Here is a 16751-nt window from a genome sequence, read left to right on the forward strand (position 1 = left end):
CTAAAGGGGATGGGAGTGGGCTAGCTTAATAATGAACTACAAATAATGTGGTTTAAATACACATTTGATAAGATTATAATCTAATACTTATCACTTATGACGGCCAGCAAAAGAAGATTCTTTTTGAGAAAATCTTGTTGCAATTATTGACAGACACCAAGGGCAATTTCGGGGCGTGGTTACGTATATATATCCGCCTCCCAGTTACCGTAACCCTATCTCTCACTCTCTCCTGCTCTCCTCTTTCGTCGAGGTCTCGTCCCTCTCTCGTCTCTCTCTAACCACAAAAATTTCAAAATTCGCGTTTTCATCTAACTTTTTCAGTTGCAGAATCTTCAAAAATCCATACTTTCACTCTTAATTCGACCTCAGGTATAACTCCAAAACCCTAATTGCTCCGATTCAAATTTCAAAGCCCTAATTTGCGACTCGAGCTTCGAAAAACCCTAATTGGAGGTCCCTCTCTCTCAGCAGAACATGGGCGAAACTAGGGACGACGTCTACGACGAGGAGCTCGTCGATTACGAAGAAGAGGAGGAGAAGGCCCCCGACTCCGCAGCTAAAGTCAACGGAGAAGCCCCCAAAAAGTGAGTTTTTATTCTATGGATTTGCTTTCCTATTTTCTTTTAGTTCGTTGTTCGGTATTATCGGAATTAAAAATTCAACCTTTTCCTTCTGCGAATTGCGTATTATCTGTTGCTTGCATATGGTTGCTGTAATTCAAACTCTGATCATGACGAAGAAGTATTCTGATTGGAATTTAATATTATTTAGGTCTAATTTGTTACGTTTGTTATTGCTTTTGTGCAGGGGTTATGTTGGAATTCACAGTTCAGGGTTCAGAGATTTCCTTTTGAAGCCTGAGCTTCTTCGGGCTATTGTCGACTCTGGATTTGAGCATCCTTCTGAAGGCAAGCTCTTGAACTTAGACTTTTTGATTGTTATTTTCTAACGGAAGTCAAACCATGTTATGTAGATATTTTTATTTTATCAGTGAAATTTATGATTATGTTTTGGTCGTACAAGTATATGTGAATTCCCATTATGTTATTTTTATCAATCTATTTCTTTGTTGGTGAATTTTTGAACTTCTTGAATTGCTATACACTAGTTCAGCAGATCTTTTCTTTCCGTTCTGTGCTTAGTTCTAATTCAGTTTAATGTATTTTTTCCAGGTAATTTGTCCTACTATCATAATCTTGAATTCAGAGAACTATTAGAGTTTAGACTTTCATAAAAAGATCGGAGACGTTATGTTTTACTTACCAATGGTTCCTTCGATGCGGTTTTCTTTGGTTCATCAGTGCAACATGAATGTATTCCTCAAGCTATCCTGGGGATGGATGTTATATGTCAGGCTAAATCTGGGATGGGAAAAACTGCTGTTTTTGTTCTATCAACTTTACAGCAGATTGACCCTGTTGCAGGCCAAGTATCTGCACTTGTGCTTTGCCATACTAGAGAATTAGCATACCAGGTGCATTTGGGATCTGAATTTTTTCTTATGATAGTAATGTGTCATTGAACTTTGGGCTTCTATTCATGTTTATATATACTAATGAGCTATTGAATTCTGTGTAGATTTGTCATGAATTTGAGAGGTTCAGTACGTACCTGCCTGATCTCAAGGTTGCTGTCTTCTATGGTGGTGTCAGTATCAAACTTCACAAAGATTTACTGAAAAATGAATGCCCGCACATTGTTGTCGGAACTCCCGGACGAATACTAGCACTGGCAAGAGATAAAGACCTGTCGTTGAAAAACGTGAGGCATTTTATTCTTGATGAATGTGACAAGATGCTTGAATCACTTGGTATGGATTTTACCTATTATGAAATTATGGTTGTGCTTTGTTTTTCATGCATCTCTCATTGGTGAACCCACATCTTAATATTTGCTTCTACTCAATGCAGACATGCGGAGAGATGTGCAGGAGATCTTCAAGATGACGCCTCACGATAAGCAAGTGATGATGTTTTCCGCAACACTTAGCAAAGACATCCGCCCGGTTTGCAAGAAATTTATGCAAGATGTAATGTCCCATGGCCGAATCTACTTCAATTTTGAAGTCTCTTTTTTCATAATCCCACATTCTCCGAGAGATATTGTAATTAAGTCGAATCCAGTGGTTGCATGACGTACTTACTGTTGGCATCGTGTTTATATGGATACCACGACAGTCAGCCGTTTATTTGGAATTTGCGGCTTGACAAGGGTGTTCATCTGGAGTATAAAAGCAAAAGTAAGGCACAAAGGCGGCCATCTACTAGGAGTTCTCTCAGTTGTGTGGGATAAGTGCCTTGCGTTCTGCATTATTATTTCCTTAGGTTTATCTCCCTTGTTGGGTTTGGCTTTTTTGTTTTTAGCAAGTCATCTTGTGGGTTTAACTTTATAGTCCAGGGTGTTGGGGTTGTTTCCAGTCAAGGGTGAGAGTGGTTGCGTGGGTGGGTGGTGTTGGTGAGCGCGGGTGTTCATGTTGGTGTCCACTGGGATGATCGTTGGTCAGCAGTCAAATTTATTAATAGATTGTAAGCGTCAGTGGTGGCTTAAAGTGATTTAGAAAAAGTATCTTCAAGGAGACAAAACAGATGGGAGCAGAATCTTGATTCAGGAGATGTTCATCCGTCATTCATTTCGTTCTGGATTCTATTAGCTTGAGGAACGCCCCTAATATGATTTACTGTGACATTTGTTCCTTTCAGCCTATGGAAATATATGTTGATGATGAAGCCAAGTTGACCTTGCATGGACTAGTGCAGGTATGTATTTTTCAAGTGGGCTTTTAGTTGATTACACTTATTCATTCATATAAATCTTACCTTTCACTGTTTCTTTATAAAAATAAACAAGGATCTTACCTCTGTGATCTAAAATTTCAGCACTACATCAAGTTAACTGAGGCAGAGAAGAACCGCAAGTTGAATGACCTCCTTGATGCATTGGACTTCAATCAAGTTGTTATCTTCGTCAAAAGCGTTAGCAGAGCTGCCGAGCTGAACAAGTTACTTTCAGAGTGTAACTTTCCCTCCATATGCATCCATTCTGGAATGAACCAAGAAGAAAGGTTTGCTACTAATTCCTATATATTTATTTCATATTATTCCGCGTGGATTTTGTAGTTTTTGTTACTCTGACACCTTTTTGTTACAAACTTTGTTTATATTGGATTTTGGATGTTTCATTACGCTACTTTTTCTTTAGTTGATCCTAGTAGTTTATGTCATTTACCATCTTAAAATCAAAGTTTTGTAATCGTTCTATAAAATTTGATGCAAACTATTAGCAAACAAGCTTTGCCTAGGTGTTTTTTCCTACTGTGTTTGTGTGTAAAGTAAATGTTTCAGTGTTTTCTATTTTTGTTCTATCTATATAGTTGCCCTATGTATTATAAATTTTTTTTCTCAAGTTGCATGCCTGATGACTCTTCTGCTTTCGAGCTTTTTCATACTTTTAAATCGAAGTTATAGGCCATGAGTACTCTCTCCGGGTATCTTCTGGTGTTTGTGTCCCACTGCTCCTACCTCTCTCCCCTGCTTCCCCTTGTGTCTTGTTTAATGTCTTATTGAACTGTCATTTTTTGGCCAAGTTATTTTCAATTTGGGAGGTTCAGCTTTTAATCTTAAATTGTACCTCTTTTGTAGGTTGAAGCGGTACAAAGGATTCAAGGAGGGTCAGAACAGGATTCTTGTGGCAACTGATTTAGTTGGTAGAGGAATTGACATCGAACGCGTTAACATTGTTATCAACTACGACATGCCAGATTCTGCTGACACTTATTTACACAGGGTAGGTTGATATTATTTTCTTGGTTTGATAAGTTTATTGTCTAACTGAATTTTAGCTTATGTATTGTATTTGCTTAGTATCTGTTTGTCTTTTGGGGTATTGTGTTACATAATTATTTGCCTTCGGTTCCTTTCCATAAAAGGGAAGACTGAGAAAGGGTTGGGGTTTTTTCTTTTGGGGTTACTTGTAGTGGCAAGAAAGCGAGAGGCCTGATTGAAAATATATTTTGATGATCAAAATGGATGATCATTTCTGCGGTGTGGTTCACCATTCATATAAATATAGAGTAAGATGCAAATTAATTTATCAGTTCTATTTCACCTTTTGTATCTCGTATGTGAATGGCTAGCAGCTTATTTGTCTTCATGTGTAGTGTATCTGCTATGTTATGTGTTATATTATAATTTTTGAGTATGGAATAAGATTATTTAGATTGTGCCTTTTCAAAGATATGTTTGGATGGTCCTAGTATTGTGACGATTAACATGACGATGAAGAGCTAACACATTCGTGATATATCTTGGATCTAACTTCTTGCTTTCACATCAAAATTCTGACAGGTTGGCAGAGCTGGTAGGTTTGGCACCAAAGGTCTTGCAATTACGTTTGTTTCATCCGCAGCAGACTCCGATGTTCTAAATGATGTACGAAATTAGTTTTCCTTGTATGTTCTCTCCTGTTTATTGCAATTCTGCGGTTGTTTTAAACTTATTGGGTATGCAAATGCAGGTTCAGGAAAGGTTTGAGGTTGATATAAAGGAGCTTCCTGAACAGATTGACACAGCCACATACAGTATGTACTCTTTGCTTGATTAAAATTTTTTCGTGTTGTTTTGCTTTAGTCAACTTTGATAATTTATAGTGGTTCATCCTTGTTTTCTATGTGTTTGATGGTTTTGGTCTAAAGGTCAGAAAATAACTGATTGGAATTATGAAACAGAAGCATCTGTATCACATTTAACTATCTTCTCTGATTGGATTTGGATCATGACCGTACAACACTTTATTTTTCAATTGAAAACAGTTATCAACTTAACCACATGGTGGTAATTGGTTAATATTCTCCTACTCTTTCCATTAATTACCCCTCAATTTCTTCCTTGTTTAGTTTACCAGTTCAAATATGTCGATCATTATTGCAAGTCAGAATATAATTCTAATTTTCTACTCGCATCTAGCCCTTTCCTGTGCTTCTTACAGGTGATTAACTGAATTGACGCGTTCCAAATGTACAATCTTCTTTGTATGCAGTGCCATCTTAATTGAAGTTTATGTCAGTGCGAAGGCATATAGTGGAGGCTGTTGCAAACCGTTCTGTTTTTTATCAGACTGATATTGAACGATTTGTTTTATGGTAGAAGCTCAACGCTGTTGTATCAAGTGTTTTTTAACTGCGGGTGTCTAGAAATTTGGGGTCGGCCATGACCTGTTACCCGGCGCAATGCCAGGGCTTGGCTTTGCGTTTGAAATTTTGGAATTCATTTGCAGTATTATGTAGTAACTAGCAAGTATCATGATGCAGTGTGGGTTAAAACAGAAAGTATGAGACTCTAGGAGGAGGGAGAAGAAAGATTAGTATTATTTCGTGTCAGTATTTGAGATATTACCATCAAGATTTGTACGAGGTGAATTCTGAATGCGTTTTTATTCCTCATATTAAATCTCAGAAAACTGTTTTGACATGGTTTATGTCGGGGAAATGATAACACATACCTGTAGCTTTTCACACTGCTTGTACTCGTTCACTTGGATCTATGGTAAAAGATAATCTCTTAATCTATACGTCTGGAGCTCGGGGATTAAATGATTTTGGGCTTCAGAATTTTGATTTTACGGCCGAAAATTAAGTAAAATCTTTTGAAAGCTAAAAAGGTCCTGAGCCGTAGGGTCAAAATTTTAAGGCCAGAATCTTTTGATTCCTAAGTTCCGGATGTTGTAGAGATTCGGACCAAAAGAAAAAATAGAATCTTAAAGAAATGGTCAACTCATTATTAATAAGTTCAGGACTCCCAAATATATGGTGAGAAGCTTTACTAACTTCATATGAATACGGAAGGAGATCAATCTTCTTTTCATGAAGCAATCGCTTCACCAGATGCATCTTTCTGAAGAGAAGCAATTGAAGATGAATTAGATTCTATTACATCGAATGGGACTTGGAAGTTAGTGGATTTATTACAAGACTCTAAAACCAATAGGTTGTAAATGAGTATTTAAAAGAAAATTAACTACCAATGGTTCAATAAATAAATTTAAAGCTAGTCGGTGGCCATAGGTTTTAGACAAAAGGAATTAATTCCTTTTGACACATATGCACTAGTGGCACGGATTAGTTCAATCCGATTACTAATTTCTCTTGTTTCAATTCATAATCTAGTAATCCATCCTATGGTTGTGAAAACAACTTTTTTGAATGGAGATCTAGATGAAGAAATTTATATTGAACAACTGGAAGGTTATGTTAAACCGGGTCAAGAACATAAAGTTTGTAAACTTGTTAAATCTTTATATGGCTTAAAGCAAGCACCCAAGCAATGGCATGAGAACTTTGATGGTGTAATTTTGTTGAATGGTTATCGTGTCAATAATGTGGACGAATGCATATATAATAAATTTGATACCAATGGTGGAGTCATTGCTTATACGAAGATGACAAGTTAAGTTTTGGAACCAACTTAGAGTATGTAATGAAAGCCAAAAAGCTTTTATCCACTATTTTTGACATAAGATATGCGGGAGACATATAATTTTGGGAATCAAAATCAAAAGAAACAATGTTCCTATAGCACAAGTACAATCTCACTATGTTGAGAATATACTAAAGAAATTTAATCATTTTGATCAAAAACCAGTTTCAACTCCGTATGACTAGTAAAGAATAATGGCAGATGCATATACAATTACAATATTCAAGGATTATAGGGAGTCTTATGTATCTAATGTATTGTACAAGACCTGATATAGCCTTTGCCGTTGGAATGTTGAGTAGTACACATTGGGAAGGGATTTCTCGAGTATTTAGATACTTGAAAGGAACGACTGGTTATGGATTACATTATCATGGTTATCCTTCAGTTTTAAAAGGATATAGTGACGCTAGCTGGAACACTGATATGAAGTCCAAATCAACATGTGGGTGGATATTTACTCTTAGTGGAGGATCAATCTCTTGAAGATTCAAGAAACAAGGATGTGTTTCACACTCGACAATGGAGTCTAAGTTGTTTGCATTGGAAGCAGCTTGTAAAGAAGGTGAATGGATTAGTCAAGCAACTTCTTGCGTATGCAACGAGCAAGACGTATAATGGAAAGTCTAGACATATTGGTCTTAGACACAATTATATAAAACAACTCCTTCGTGGTGGAGTAAAAAGTTTGACATGTTAAATCAATTGAGAATTTGGCTGATCCCTTGACAAAAGGGCTCGCCAAAGACATGGTTTATAAAACATCAAAAGTGATGGGACTAAGGTCTATTAAATGACAATCACTTCGACAGAAACCCAACCAAAGTTTTGAAATATAGGCTTTGGTTCAACGGGTAAGAACAAATCAAAGGTGTGATTATGTAAGAATGCTAGAAAATATTTGTGGTTTCAACCATAGATGTTATATTGGTTCTAGCAACATAAGGACACTTATCTGGTGGAGAATTGTTGGAAAATTTCAAATATATGAGAAACATTGTTTGGAACAGTTGTGTGTATTAATGAGCAATTGTGAGTGGAAATGTACATATCTGTCACCAAATGGGTATATTGTTCTTAAACGTTGCAATTAAATTATGAAATGATGCATCCTTGTACTCACATACCTGATTGGGTATAGAATTGGAGGATTACAACTGTTGATGAATCATCTAGACTTCTATAAATACAACATGAGTTCAACAAGCAGTATATATCTTTTCTTCTTTCTTGTCTCTAAATTTCAGATTATTTCTTATGTTGTGCGAATCTTAAGAAATAATATCAAGTGAGTTTGAATCCATAGTATCCTGGAGACAATTTGTTTTTCAACCATTTTTGAACTAAGAAAGAGCAACAACTTAGTCTTAAGAAGGCGAATTCAATTCGTGCTTTGGTTCATCGTTCTCATTTTTCTAGTTTGCTACTGTCATTATTTTCAGAGTATTTCTAATAATAGACGCTACAAAGGTTCTTCTTAATAGAGGAAGAGAGCGATCACAAGCCACAATCACAAATCTTTTTTCTGGCCAGAGCGAAGGAGAGACAAAACCTAAAGTTGAAGGTGGTCAGAAGGTAAGAGAAACATGGAGAAGAAGAGATTCGGAAGAGAATGATAGGGATTAATGCTGGGCGACCAAAGTTTTCCTCTCTAAAGAACTTTTTTTTATTTGTGAAATTGCGCGTACGACAATACTATAGGAAGAAATCCATAATCTCCTTGAGCTTCTTTAACAACAGTCAATTATTGATTATTTCTTTAATTAGCCATATAGTGACGAATTATGTAAAAGTTGTCTTTTCAAAATCGAATTACTAAAACTGGATTATGACAATATTAATTTGAGATACTGATAAGAAATGTGATCAAATTATTTGATAATTGATTGAATTTGTTTTCGGAAGTAGGAATCAGAAGCACAAATACTTTAATTTGACTTCTTTTTGCTCAACAAATTTGGTCTTCGCTGGCTGCTTAGTTTAATACATTTTCTCCGACCTTAATCCATGTAAAATTAACGAAATGAAGAAGAAAAGAATATACACAATCTCAAACTCTAGATTCATTGTAAAGATATATCACCTTTTTTTTTCTTTCCAGAAAGCATAAATTTGATTTTATCCCAAGAGATTAAGGCATAATTAATCAGGTCTTGAATATGAAGAGATACAGGCGTATCAAAAATTAGTAAATGCCATTAGCAAAAACGAGACTCCAAAACGACTATATATATATATATATATATAGATAACAGGTGAGAGTATAGGATAATGATCTAGAGTTAAAAAACTGAGTTTCTAGTTCATGCCGTGGCTGCATATACAGATAACTTCATGGTGAGGAATGATCAATACAATTACCTTATGTAAAATAAAATGGAAACCCCATAATCCAATTCTTTTCTATACTACATATTTTATATTTATATACATACATATATATATATATATATGTATATGTATATCTCATAGTGGTTATATATGCTTACATTGTTAGACTATGAATTTGAACCACAAATTAAGAATCGTTATAATCAATGATACAGCTCTGCAGTCCCTTAACATACGCATCTTATATCGTTATTTTTTGGCAAGAAAAGATTTCCATATATATATATATGTATGTATGTATAGATCACCATAATCCCATTCGCTTCTGTCAGATCAGCAAGTTTATAAAATTCTGAAATATTTTTTTTTTCTTTCAAAAAGTTTATAAATATCAAATTTAGAATGTTAACATTAGGAGCCAACAGGGTGTGATTATATGTAACTTTACTATAGCCAATCTTGCTCTCCATTCTTTAAATTTTCTTGTTTATGTTGTGCAGGAGAACCCTTCAGCTAGCTTTCTGCTTTTGGTTATTGCATCATCTTTTTTCGGCATTGGTTTTGGTCAAAACGGTACTTTTAATGTGCTTGATTTTGGTGCCACTGGAAATGACATAACTGAAGATGCCCGCGTAAATAATTTCTCTCTTCTTATATATCTGCTTCTAAGATTATTTTTCAAGGAACCTTCAATTTTTGCTACACCAACAAAGATATAATAATAAGAATAAAGGAAAAAAAAAAAAAAAAAAAGACTGACACGCTAAAATCATTTTTCAAAAATGTTCTTGGCACTTAAAATTCATTTTTCAAAAAATGATTTAGAACTCGAAATTTTATCTGATCACTTTTCTTTAATTGTATGTGACAAAATAAATTAGGCTTTCTTCAATGCATGGGAAAGAACGTGTGGAACTGAGGGTGCCAAACATGTCCTGAAAATCCCATATGGGAAAACATACCAACTGAAACCTCTGAAATTTGAGGGTCCTTGCAAGGCACACAGAGTTAAAATCCAGGTAAATATATAATATATCAGAGTCTCATTGGTCACAGCCTTTCATTTAATCAGTTTACTTGAAGCCTTTTTCTCCATTTGATATTTAATTTCGCGGGCTTTAGATTTTAGGGAATATTGAGGCACCCTCTAATCTTAGTGACTGGAATGAGTGTCAATCCGGATGCTGGCTGTGCTTCTCAAACGTGAGCAATCTCGAGGTTGTAGGAACAGGAGAGATTAATGGCCACGGTTATCTGTGGTGGAGAAATAAAGCAGCTCAAGCAATTGACAACACAAAGGTCTCCAATGTATTCTCTTTCCATTAATCTTTTTAGACTATATACTCATAAACTCAAGAAATTTCTAAATGTTTTTGTGTCTCTCTGTCAGGTGACTAATTACGAGGGTTGTAATGCACCTACGGTAATTAACTGTTTCTCATGATTCCTGATCAGTACATTGTATATAGTAAATCAAGAAAAGAACATCATACTCCGAATTATGTTGTCCATTTACTGGAATCATAAAAAATTTAGCCATACAAAATTGCCAGAAAAAAAAAAAAAAAAAAAAAAAAAAAAAGAAGAAGAAGAAGAAATCATTGAAACGTAATTCAACATGGCTAAAGGGACTCGTATTTTCTTATTCATGTCCACGGATGAACAATAGTAATCAAATGGCTAAACTAACTTATTTGATAGAGTTTCGCAAAAATAAAAAGTAAAACTCTGTGATGTTAGAGTATAATGTTGTATGGATGAGATCTTGCCATTTGTAATTAGATTAGTTGGTTTGTTAGATTAGTTAGTTTGTTAGGAAGTCTGTTAGAGTGACTAGTTCACTATAAATACACACTCTTGTAATTACTTCAACATTAAGTAAACGATTCAAAAACCTCTTTTACCTTCTTACTTCTCTCTCTGTTCTCTGCTACTCTCTCTTATAACTATGGCTTCTATTTCTTCATATTAACATGGTATCAAGAGCCAAAGAAGTTTAATCGCAAAATTTCTTCGATCCTTTATTCTTTGCTTCCGCTATCTACGATCGCTCTGGGATTTTTCCTCCGTTATTTCCTCAAATTGGCATTTATTTAAGTCCTTTAAGTTTCTTCCCGTACCTCCCTGTGTCCAACTTCCGACTGCTGTTGCTACTGTTCTCGTGCTCCTCCTCCGGCAAATCTCTTTCTTCTCGACGCCCATAAGTTATTGGTTGTGTCTTCTCTGTTTTTCTGGGTATCTTCGATTGCCTATTTCTGCATTCTACATTCAACAAAGTTTGTCACACCAGGTGTTTGATCTTTTGCCTCAATTAAATTTTGTGCAATTTCTCAACATGGTCGCTGCAAATCAGTTACAAATCTTGTAATCACCAATTACTGGCTTGATTTCTTCGGTCTCTACATCCGTTTCTGTCAAGTTGGATGAGACCAACTACCTTCTATTTGGGTTAATATTTGAATGTTGGGCTTTAATGAAGGAAAACCCAAGGATGCCAACTAAAAGGGAGACTTGCCCGAAGCCCAACATCGAGCCTAGAAGCAAATTGAAGCTTTCTCAGCCAAGATACAAGCCACGTGTCTATAATTGAAATGACAAGTAATGGAGACTAACCTGCTATCAGCCAAAGAACACTTTCTAGTGGCATTGCTAGTAAAAAGTTGGTGACTCACTACCCTCAAAGTGCTTTTGGGCAAGAGCAAAAGCTACAGCAGTCAGACAAAGTTGTCTATAAAAAGGAAGACATGCCCTAGAGACAAGGAAACTCAACCAATCAAACAAACATACAAACTTTGCTCTCGAGCCATATTTGCATTCAAAAGCTGAAATCAACCCAGATTCAGTCCTTTTAGCAATAGTTTTCTTAGAAAAGTTATCTTTTTTCTAGTATAAAAACTCTACTACCTCCCTTAGTGTTGTAGTATCAATTCCCTCATGTAAACTTGTTTACCATCCATTCCTTTTTAGCATACAACCCCTGTAAATTCAAAGAGAAGTGATTGCAAGAAGTTCAACCTTGCTAGACAAGGTGATATCTTGCTTGAAGCTCTTTCTTTGTTTTCTAAATTAGTAGATCTATTACTTAATTCATTCTCCAACATGTATTTAAGTTATTTCCACTTGTTCTTTTTATTTTAAGAGTCCCATTTGCATCTGGATCTGGTTAGCTTAATGGATATGTTTTTATTAAAGATGAGTTAAGGATCAAACAAATAACTTAAGGAGCTCTGGACTTCTTTCATTCAAACATACAAGACCATGAACTAAAAGTCCTTGTTACAATGCAAGAAAAAGAACTTAATACAGACTTAACCTATATGTGACAATCCTTTGGTAACAAGAAGTTGGAGTAACTTGAGGCGTAAGTAATCAACCTAAAACACACTTGTTCAACATTTGCTATACTGAGATAGCAGTGACACGCCTAAGCATTTAGTTAGTTTTGATTGCGAGCCTCAAGGCCTACACCTAAAGCCCCACAAAGGCACATTTCAGAACTAACTTTAAGCTCTTATTGCAGCGCACCAGGCAAGCAAGAGCCCGACTACCAAACATATACATCCAAAGTGCCAATCCCTTGGGGAGCTGTGCTGAGGTCCAAGGAGCCTTCTCTAGAGAGATCTTTGCTCGAACACCTTCAATGGCACTTTTTGTTGCTGTTGATGCTTGAGGGCCATGGCATTATGGGATTCGTTGATGGATCAAATTTGTGTCCTCCTCAGTCAGTAGCAACCTCTGCACATTCTATACTCACAAATGGGCCATTTGCTAGCCATGAAACATATGAGTTTAAAGCATGGAAATTGCATAATTATGCTTTGATGTTGCTACTTACCGTAACTCTCTCTTCATCTGCTATTTCCTGTGTAATTGGTAGCAAGAGTTCTCGAGAGATGTGGGTTCGTCTTCAAAACCACTTTTTCTTTCCAAGTACAAAAAGTAGTATAATCAAGTAACATAGTGATCTTTACAACATAAAGAAAGGATCAGATTCAGTTTCCCAATATCTTCAAAGGCTTAAAGAAGCAAGGGATGGACTTTCGGTTCTTGGTGTCACATTTGATGATGAAGACTTTGTGATCATTGCATTAAATGGGCTACCTGCAAAATACAACACATTCAAGTGTGTAATCCGGGGGCCTGAGAGTGTCATTTCACTCAAGGACTTTCATGCACAATTGCTCGTTGAGGAAGCCATTGTGGATTGTGCTTCTGTGACACCCCTTATGTTTGATGTGGTAACTCAATATGGTGATTGAGAGACACAAGGTTCTTTCTTTTCTCTCTCTAGCTTTGCATGATGGTTTTAATGATGGTTATCATGCTCAATACAAGTTTAGTTCATGCCAGTCAAGCTATGGCAATATTGTTGATGGTTATAATAGTGCGTACCCTACTACAAAATTGGCTTATTGTGTCCGTGGCTGGTGTTGGTTTTATATAATATACTGGCGGATAAGACATTTTCGACACCCCTTTGACATGGTGTTGGAATTAATGTCGGGTATAAGTGACATAAACAGTCTATATCGGTTATTAGCGACATAGACTGTTAATGTCGCTTATAACCGACATAGCTTTTAATCTTTTTAAATGGTGGTATTGTATAAAAAGAAAACCGGGTTGCTTTCAAACGACATAAAGTTAGTGTCGATTAAAAAAAGAATCGTGTCGCTTCTACCCGACATTAATAATTATATTTAAATATTTTAAAACTCGGTGTCAGTTGTAGCCGATGCTAATAATTATTTTTAAAAAGGAAGTGGTGAAATCACACAAACTTAACTACAAAATTTAGAGAAGGCGCGGGACAAGAATTTTGCAAAATTTCAAACATCTTTGAAATTTAAAAATTTCACAACATTTCTCAAAATAAAAAGGAAGTTCAAATTTTATTTATTGGTTTATCTCATCTCATCAGCTAGTAACTGCAAAACTCCTCATCCCCAAATCATGAGAAATTTTTTCGATTTTCTTGCTTTTTTCTTCCTCGTCCGCTTCAAGTCCTCAAGTATCTCCACCACACTCTCTCTCTCTCTCTCTCTCTCTCAGGTTGGCTACCGATAAAATTTCAATTCACCACTCTTCCATTTCCTCAGTAACCAAACAGAGAACCCATTTTGTAAAGCTCCCAACTTTCTTCTTCAATTGGATTAAAATTTGTTAATTTTTTGTCAAATGTTGACTTGAAACTTTGTGGTTCAGTTTGTGAAGGGAATTTATGGAAATGGACATTGATGAGCTTCTGGGTCGCAACCGGCTGTGAGCATTCTGACAAAGAGGACGATTTACGTGTGGAGATATAGCAAGTCCGAGGAGACGAGTTAAAATGGGAAGAAGCAGCAGTTGAAGATCCCGAAGCAGCTCTCTGGAGCTTTTTGGGTGCACAGCAGGGTGCTAATTGGCGGTGGTTGGACATTGCTTGCAACCGCTAGCACACTGCCTCTCCTGCCTCAGATGGGTCGTTTTTCACTTGGGGTAATTACTCTTCATCTTTTTTATTTTATTGTTTTAAGTTTTATAAATTTCAATTCTTCCATTTTTTAATTTAATCAAGTAAATATAAATTGTGTTTGGTTTATGTGCATTAGATAACCTGAATGTGTAAGGAATTGTTCATGAGCTAGTGATTTCGGTATGTTGGGAGATGGAACGAAGCAGTGAAGAAATGTATAGTATATTTGTAGAAATGCATGAGCGATAGTATATTTGCATAAATGCATGAACGAAGCAGTTAAAAACTGAGATAGACTTATTTATTTATTTTTTATTATTAATGGTTTGTGGTGTCGCTTATGGGCGACATTATAGTGGTTATTTTATTATCAAATTATTAGGTGGTGTCGATTAGGACCGACACCAGTTTGCTGCATCGCACTGTAGTTGTCAGTACTTAATGTCGCCTTTCTCCGACGTGAGCCTCGATGTCATTTTTAACCAACGCTGTTATCCTTTTTTATTTTATATTGCTTTCCTTCTTCGTGGCTGATTAAGGGGACTAACCGACGTCAATACACTTTTCGTGATGCTAGCAATGATGTTGGTTCCCCTATCCGACATTGCAAGATTTGATGTTGGATTTTTATCAAAAATCCGACAGTAATTGGGGTTTCTTGTCGGTTTTTACACCGCCACTGATAACCTCTTTTGTAGTAGTGGTACAAAAAAACTTTCGATTCAAGAATCGTGGTAAATGGAGGTTCCATTACGATAATGGTGCAACCTACAAGTCTTTTCCTCATTTTTTACCTGGAATTCTTGGCTCCCCTCCATCTCCATATCATAATTCTCTGCCACCTGAAATTACCACATGTCAAATTTGTTCACAAAAGGGCCATCTTGATGCCCATTGTTCTGCTCAAATTACCAACTCATCTATTACTCAAGATACGAACTTGCAAGATCAGCTTCGAGTTTTTGATTCAACGGATTCCGCTAAGCAGGACCATGTTATGGTCAATTCCACAATGAAAACTGAGGAGCAGGCAGCTAGTTTTGGTGCAGAAAGTTCACAAACTAGCGAATCAGCTAAATTACCAACATCTTGTGATTCAACTCCATTACTGGAAGTGCAAAGACTATCCATACTACACTCTTCTACTAGGCTCCATCTGGTACATCAATATGCACAGGTTCTTGCAGACATGTTGCAGGAAAAGTATAATGTAGGATTATTTCTTGAATTTTTTGTTCAACTTCTTGTTTTGGCCATATAGGAGAAATATATTCAAATTGCTGCACATGAATTCAAAGGATATTTTGTGTCTTGCTTATGCAATGGTGGCGATATATTTGATATTCAATTGGGCTACCATATGGGCATTTGTGATAAGGGAGGTGGCACCAGCAACCTCACTCTCCAATTGCAGAGAATACTACACTAATGTTCTTTGACAACGTGATGAAATATTACATTTGTGATGATACTACTTCAACCTCATGATTGGGCACCCCAATCTTGAGTTTGAGGGGGCATGTCAGAGTATAATGTTGTATGGATTAGATATCGCCATTTGTAATTAGATTATGTGGTTTGTTAGATTAGGAGAACATGGAGCTCATGATATGGTCGAAAATGTGCACGTTCAGAATTTTAACTTCACCAGAGCTCAGAATGGTGCAAGAATCAAGACATGGCAGGTCAGTAATTAAAGTACTCTCTCTACCCATTCAAAGTATCATTATATGCTAAACCTCAAATCCTAATTTTTGTTTCCTCTTCAAGGGAGGATTTGGGTATGCTAGGGCGATTACTTTCGACCAAATAACGCTCTCAGAGACCAAAAATCGGATCATCATTAACCAAAACTATGTCGCCGACAACAATGTTAGAGGAGTGAAGGTGAGGGATATAACATTTAGTGGCTTCCAAGGAATTTCAGCTAGTGAGCAAGCAATAACACTGAACTGTTATACCTTGCGTTGCGCGAACATTGTAATGGATCATGTCAACTTAACCTCTGTGGTGCCTGGAAAGCCACTCACATACTATAGTACTAAGTGACAAACAAAATGAGTGTTTAACTTGGTATTGTCACTGATATGTTCCTCCCTAGAAACTAGAAAGAAAGCTTCAAAGAGGTTGTACTATGACATCTGAATTTTCAATACAAAAAGTTATCTACACCAACTTAGTTTAAAATTATCCAGTCAGTTTCCAAAACTGGAACTAGTGATTGAATACATGCATATCTTAGAGAATTGAATAATGTTCTTTGCTTCACCAAGTAAACCTTTGGTACAATGGTATTATTGTTTTCACTTGGATGGAGAAGGTCTTAGTTCGGCTCACACTGATGATGAGAACGGTATAAATTTGTGATGAGTTCGATGTCTAATTGATGTCTAAATGTGGTTTGTCATGGTTTGGCTTTTAGACTGCAATCATTGTAAAACATACTCGTAAACTGCAATCATTGTAAAACATACTCGTAAATATTATTGAAC

The 16751-nt window shown here is 36.2% G+C and overlaps 1 protein-coding gene and 1 long non-coding RNA gene across 5 annotated transcripts; both read left to right on the forward strand.

Annotated features, from left to right (window-relative positions):
* The first annotated feature begins 215 nt into the window (after nt 1-215).
* Nucleotides 216-5468, forward strand: LOC137717649 (DEAD-box ATP-dependent RNA helicase 15-like). 4 transcript variants are annotated; one of them, XM_088698608.1, is made up of 12 exons: nt 216-372; nt 475-587; nt 811-911; nt 1176-1477; nt 1582-1813; nt 1914-2032; nt 2703-2759; nt 2880-3064; nt 3642-3786; nt 4347-4430; nt 4516-4579; nt 5038-5468. In XM_088698608.1, the coding sequence occupies exons 4-12, from the start codon at nt 1340-1342 to the stop codon at nt 5046-5048; spliced, it is 1035 nt and encodes a 344-aa protein (XP_088554734.1). In that variant the 5' UTR covers nt 216-372; nt 475-587; nt 811-911; nt 1176-1339; the 3' UTR covers nt 5049-5468. The 4 variants fall into 4 exon arrangements, with proteins under 4 accessions (XP_088554734.1, XP_088554733.1, XP_068313172.1 ...); XM_088698607.1 differs by having other exon boundaries at nt 1305-1477; nt 4987-5468; XM_068457071.2 differs by having other exon boundaries at nt 1305-1477.
* An 8260-nt stretch (nt 5469-13728) lies between these two features.
* On the forward strand, nt 13729-16428 carry LOC148695114 (uncharacterized). The gene is made up of 3 exons (XR_015965180.1): nt 13729-13926; nt 14010-15944; nt 16030-16428. It is a non-coding gene; the product is annotated as an uncharacterized LOC148695114 (long non-coding RNA).
* The last annotated feature ends 323 nt before the right edge of the window (nt 16429-16751 follow it).

This window comes from Pyrus communis, chromosome 8 (assembly GCF_041283825.1).
Source record: "Pyrus communis isolate YQ-2024b chromosome 8, ASM4128382v1, whole genome shotgun sequence".
Classification (NCBI taxonomy): Eukaryota; Viridiplantae; Streptophyta; class Magnoliopsida; order Rosales; family Rosaceae; genus Pyrus; species Pyrus communis.

Excerpts from the sequence above, each read along its gene's own strand:
- LOC137717649 (XM_068457071.2), top strand. The coding sequence starts at position 478 with ATGGGCGAAACTAGGGACGACGTCTACGACGAGGAGCTCGTCGATTAC. Across the intron at positions 2,760-2,879 it reads CCTTGCATGGACTAGTGCAG|CACTACATCAAGTTAACTGA; the intron begins GTATGTATTTTT and ends CTAAAATTTCAG. Across the intron at positions 4,431-4,515 it reads ACTCCGATGTTCTAAATGAT|GTTCAGGAAAGGTTTGAGGT; the intron begins GTACGAAATTAG and ends ATGCAAATGCAG.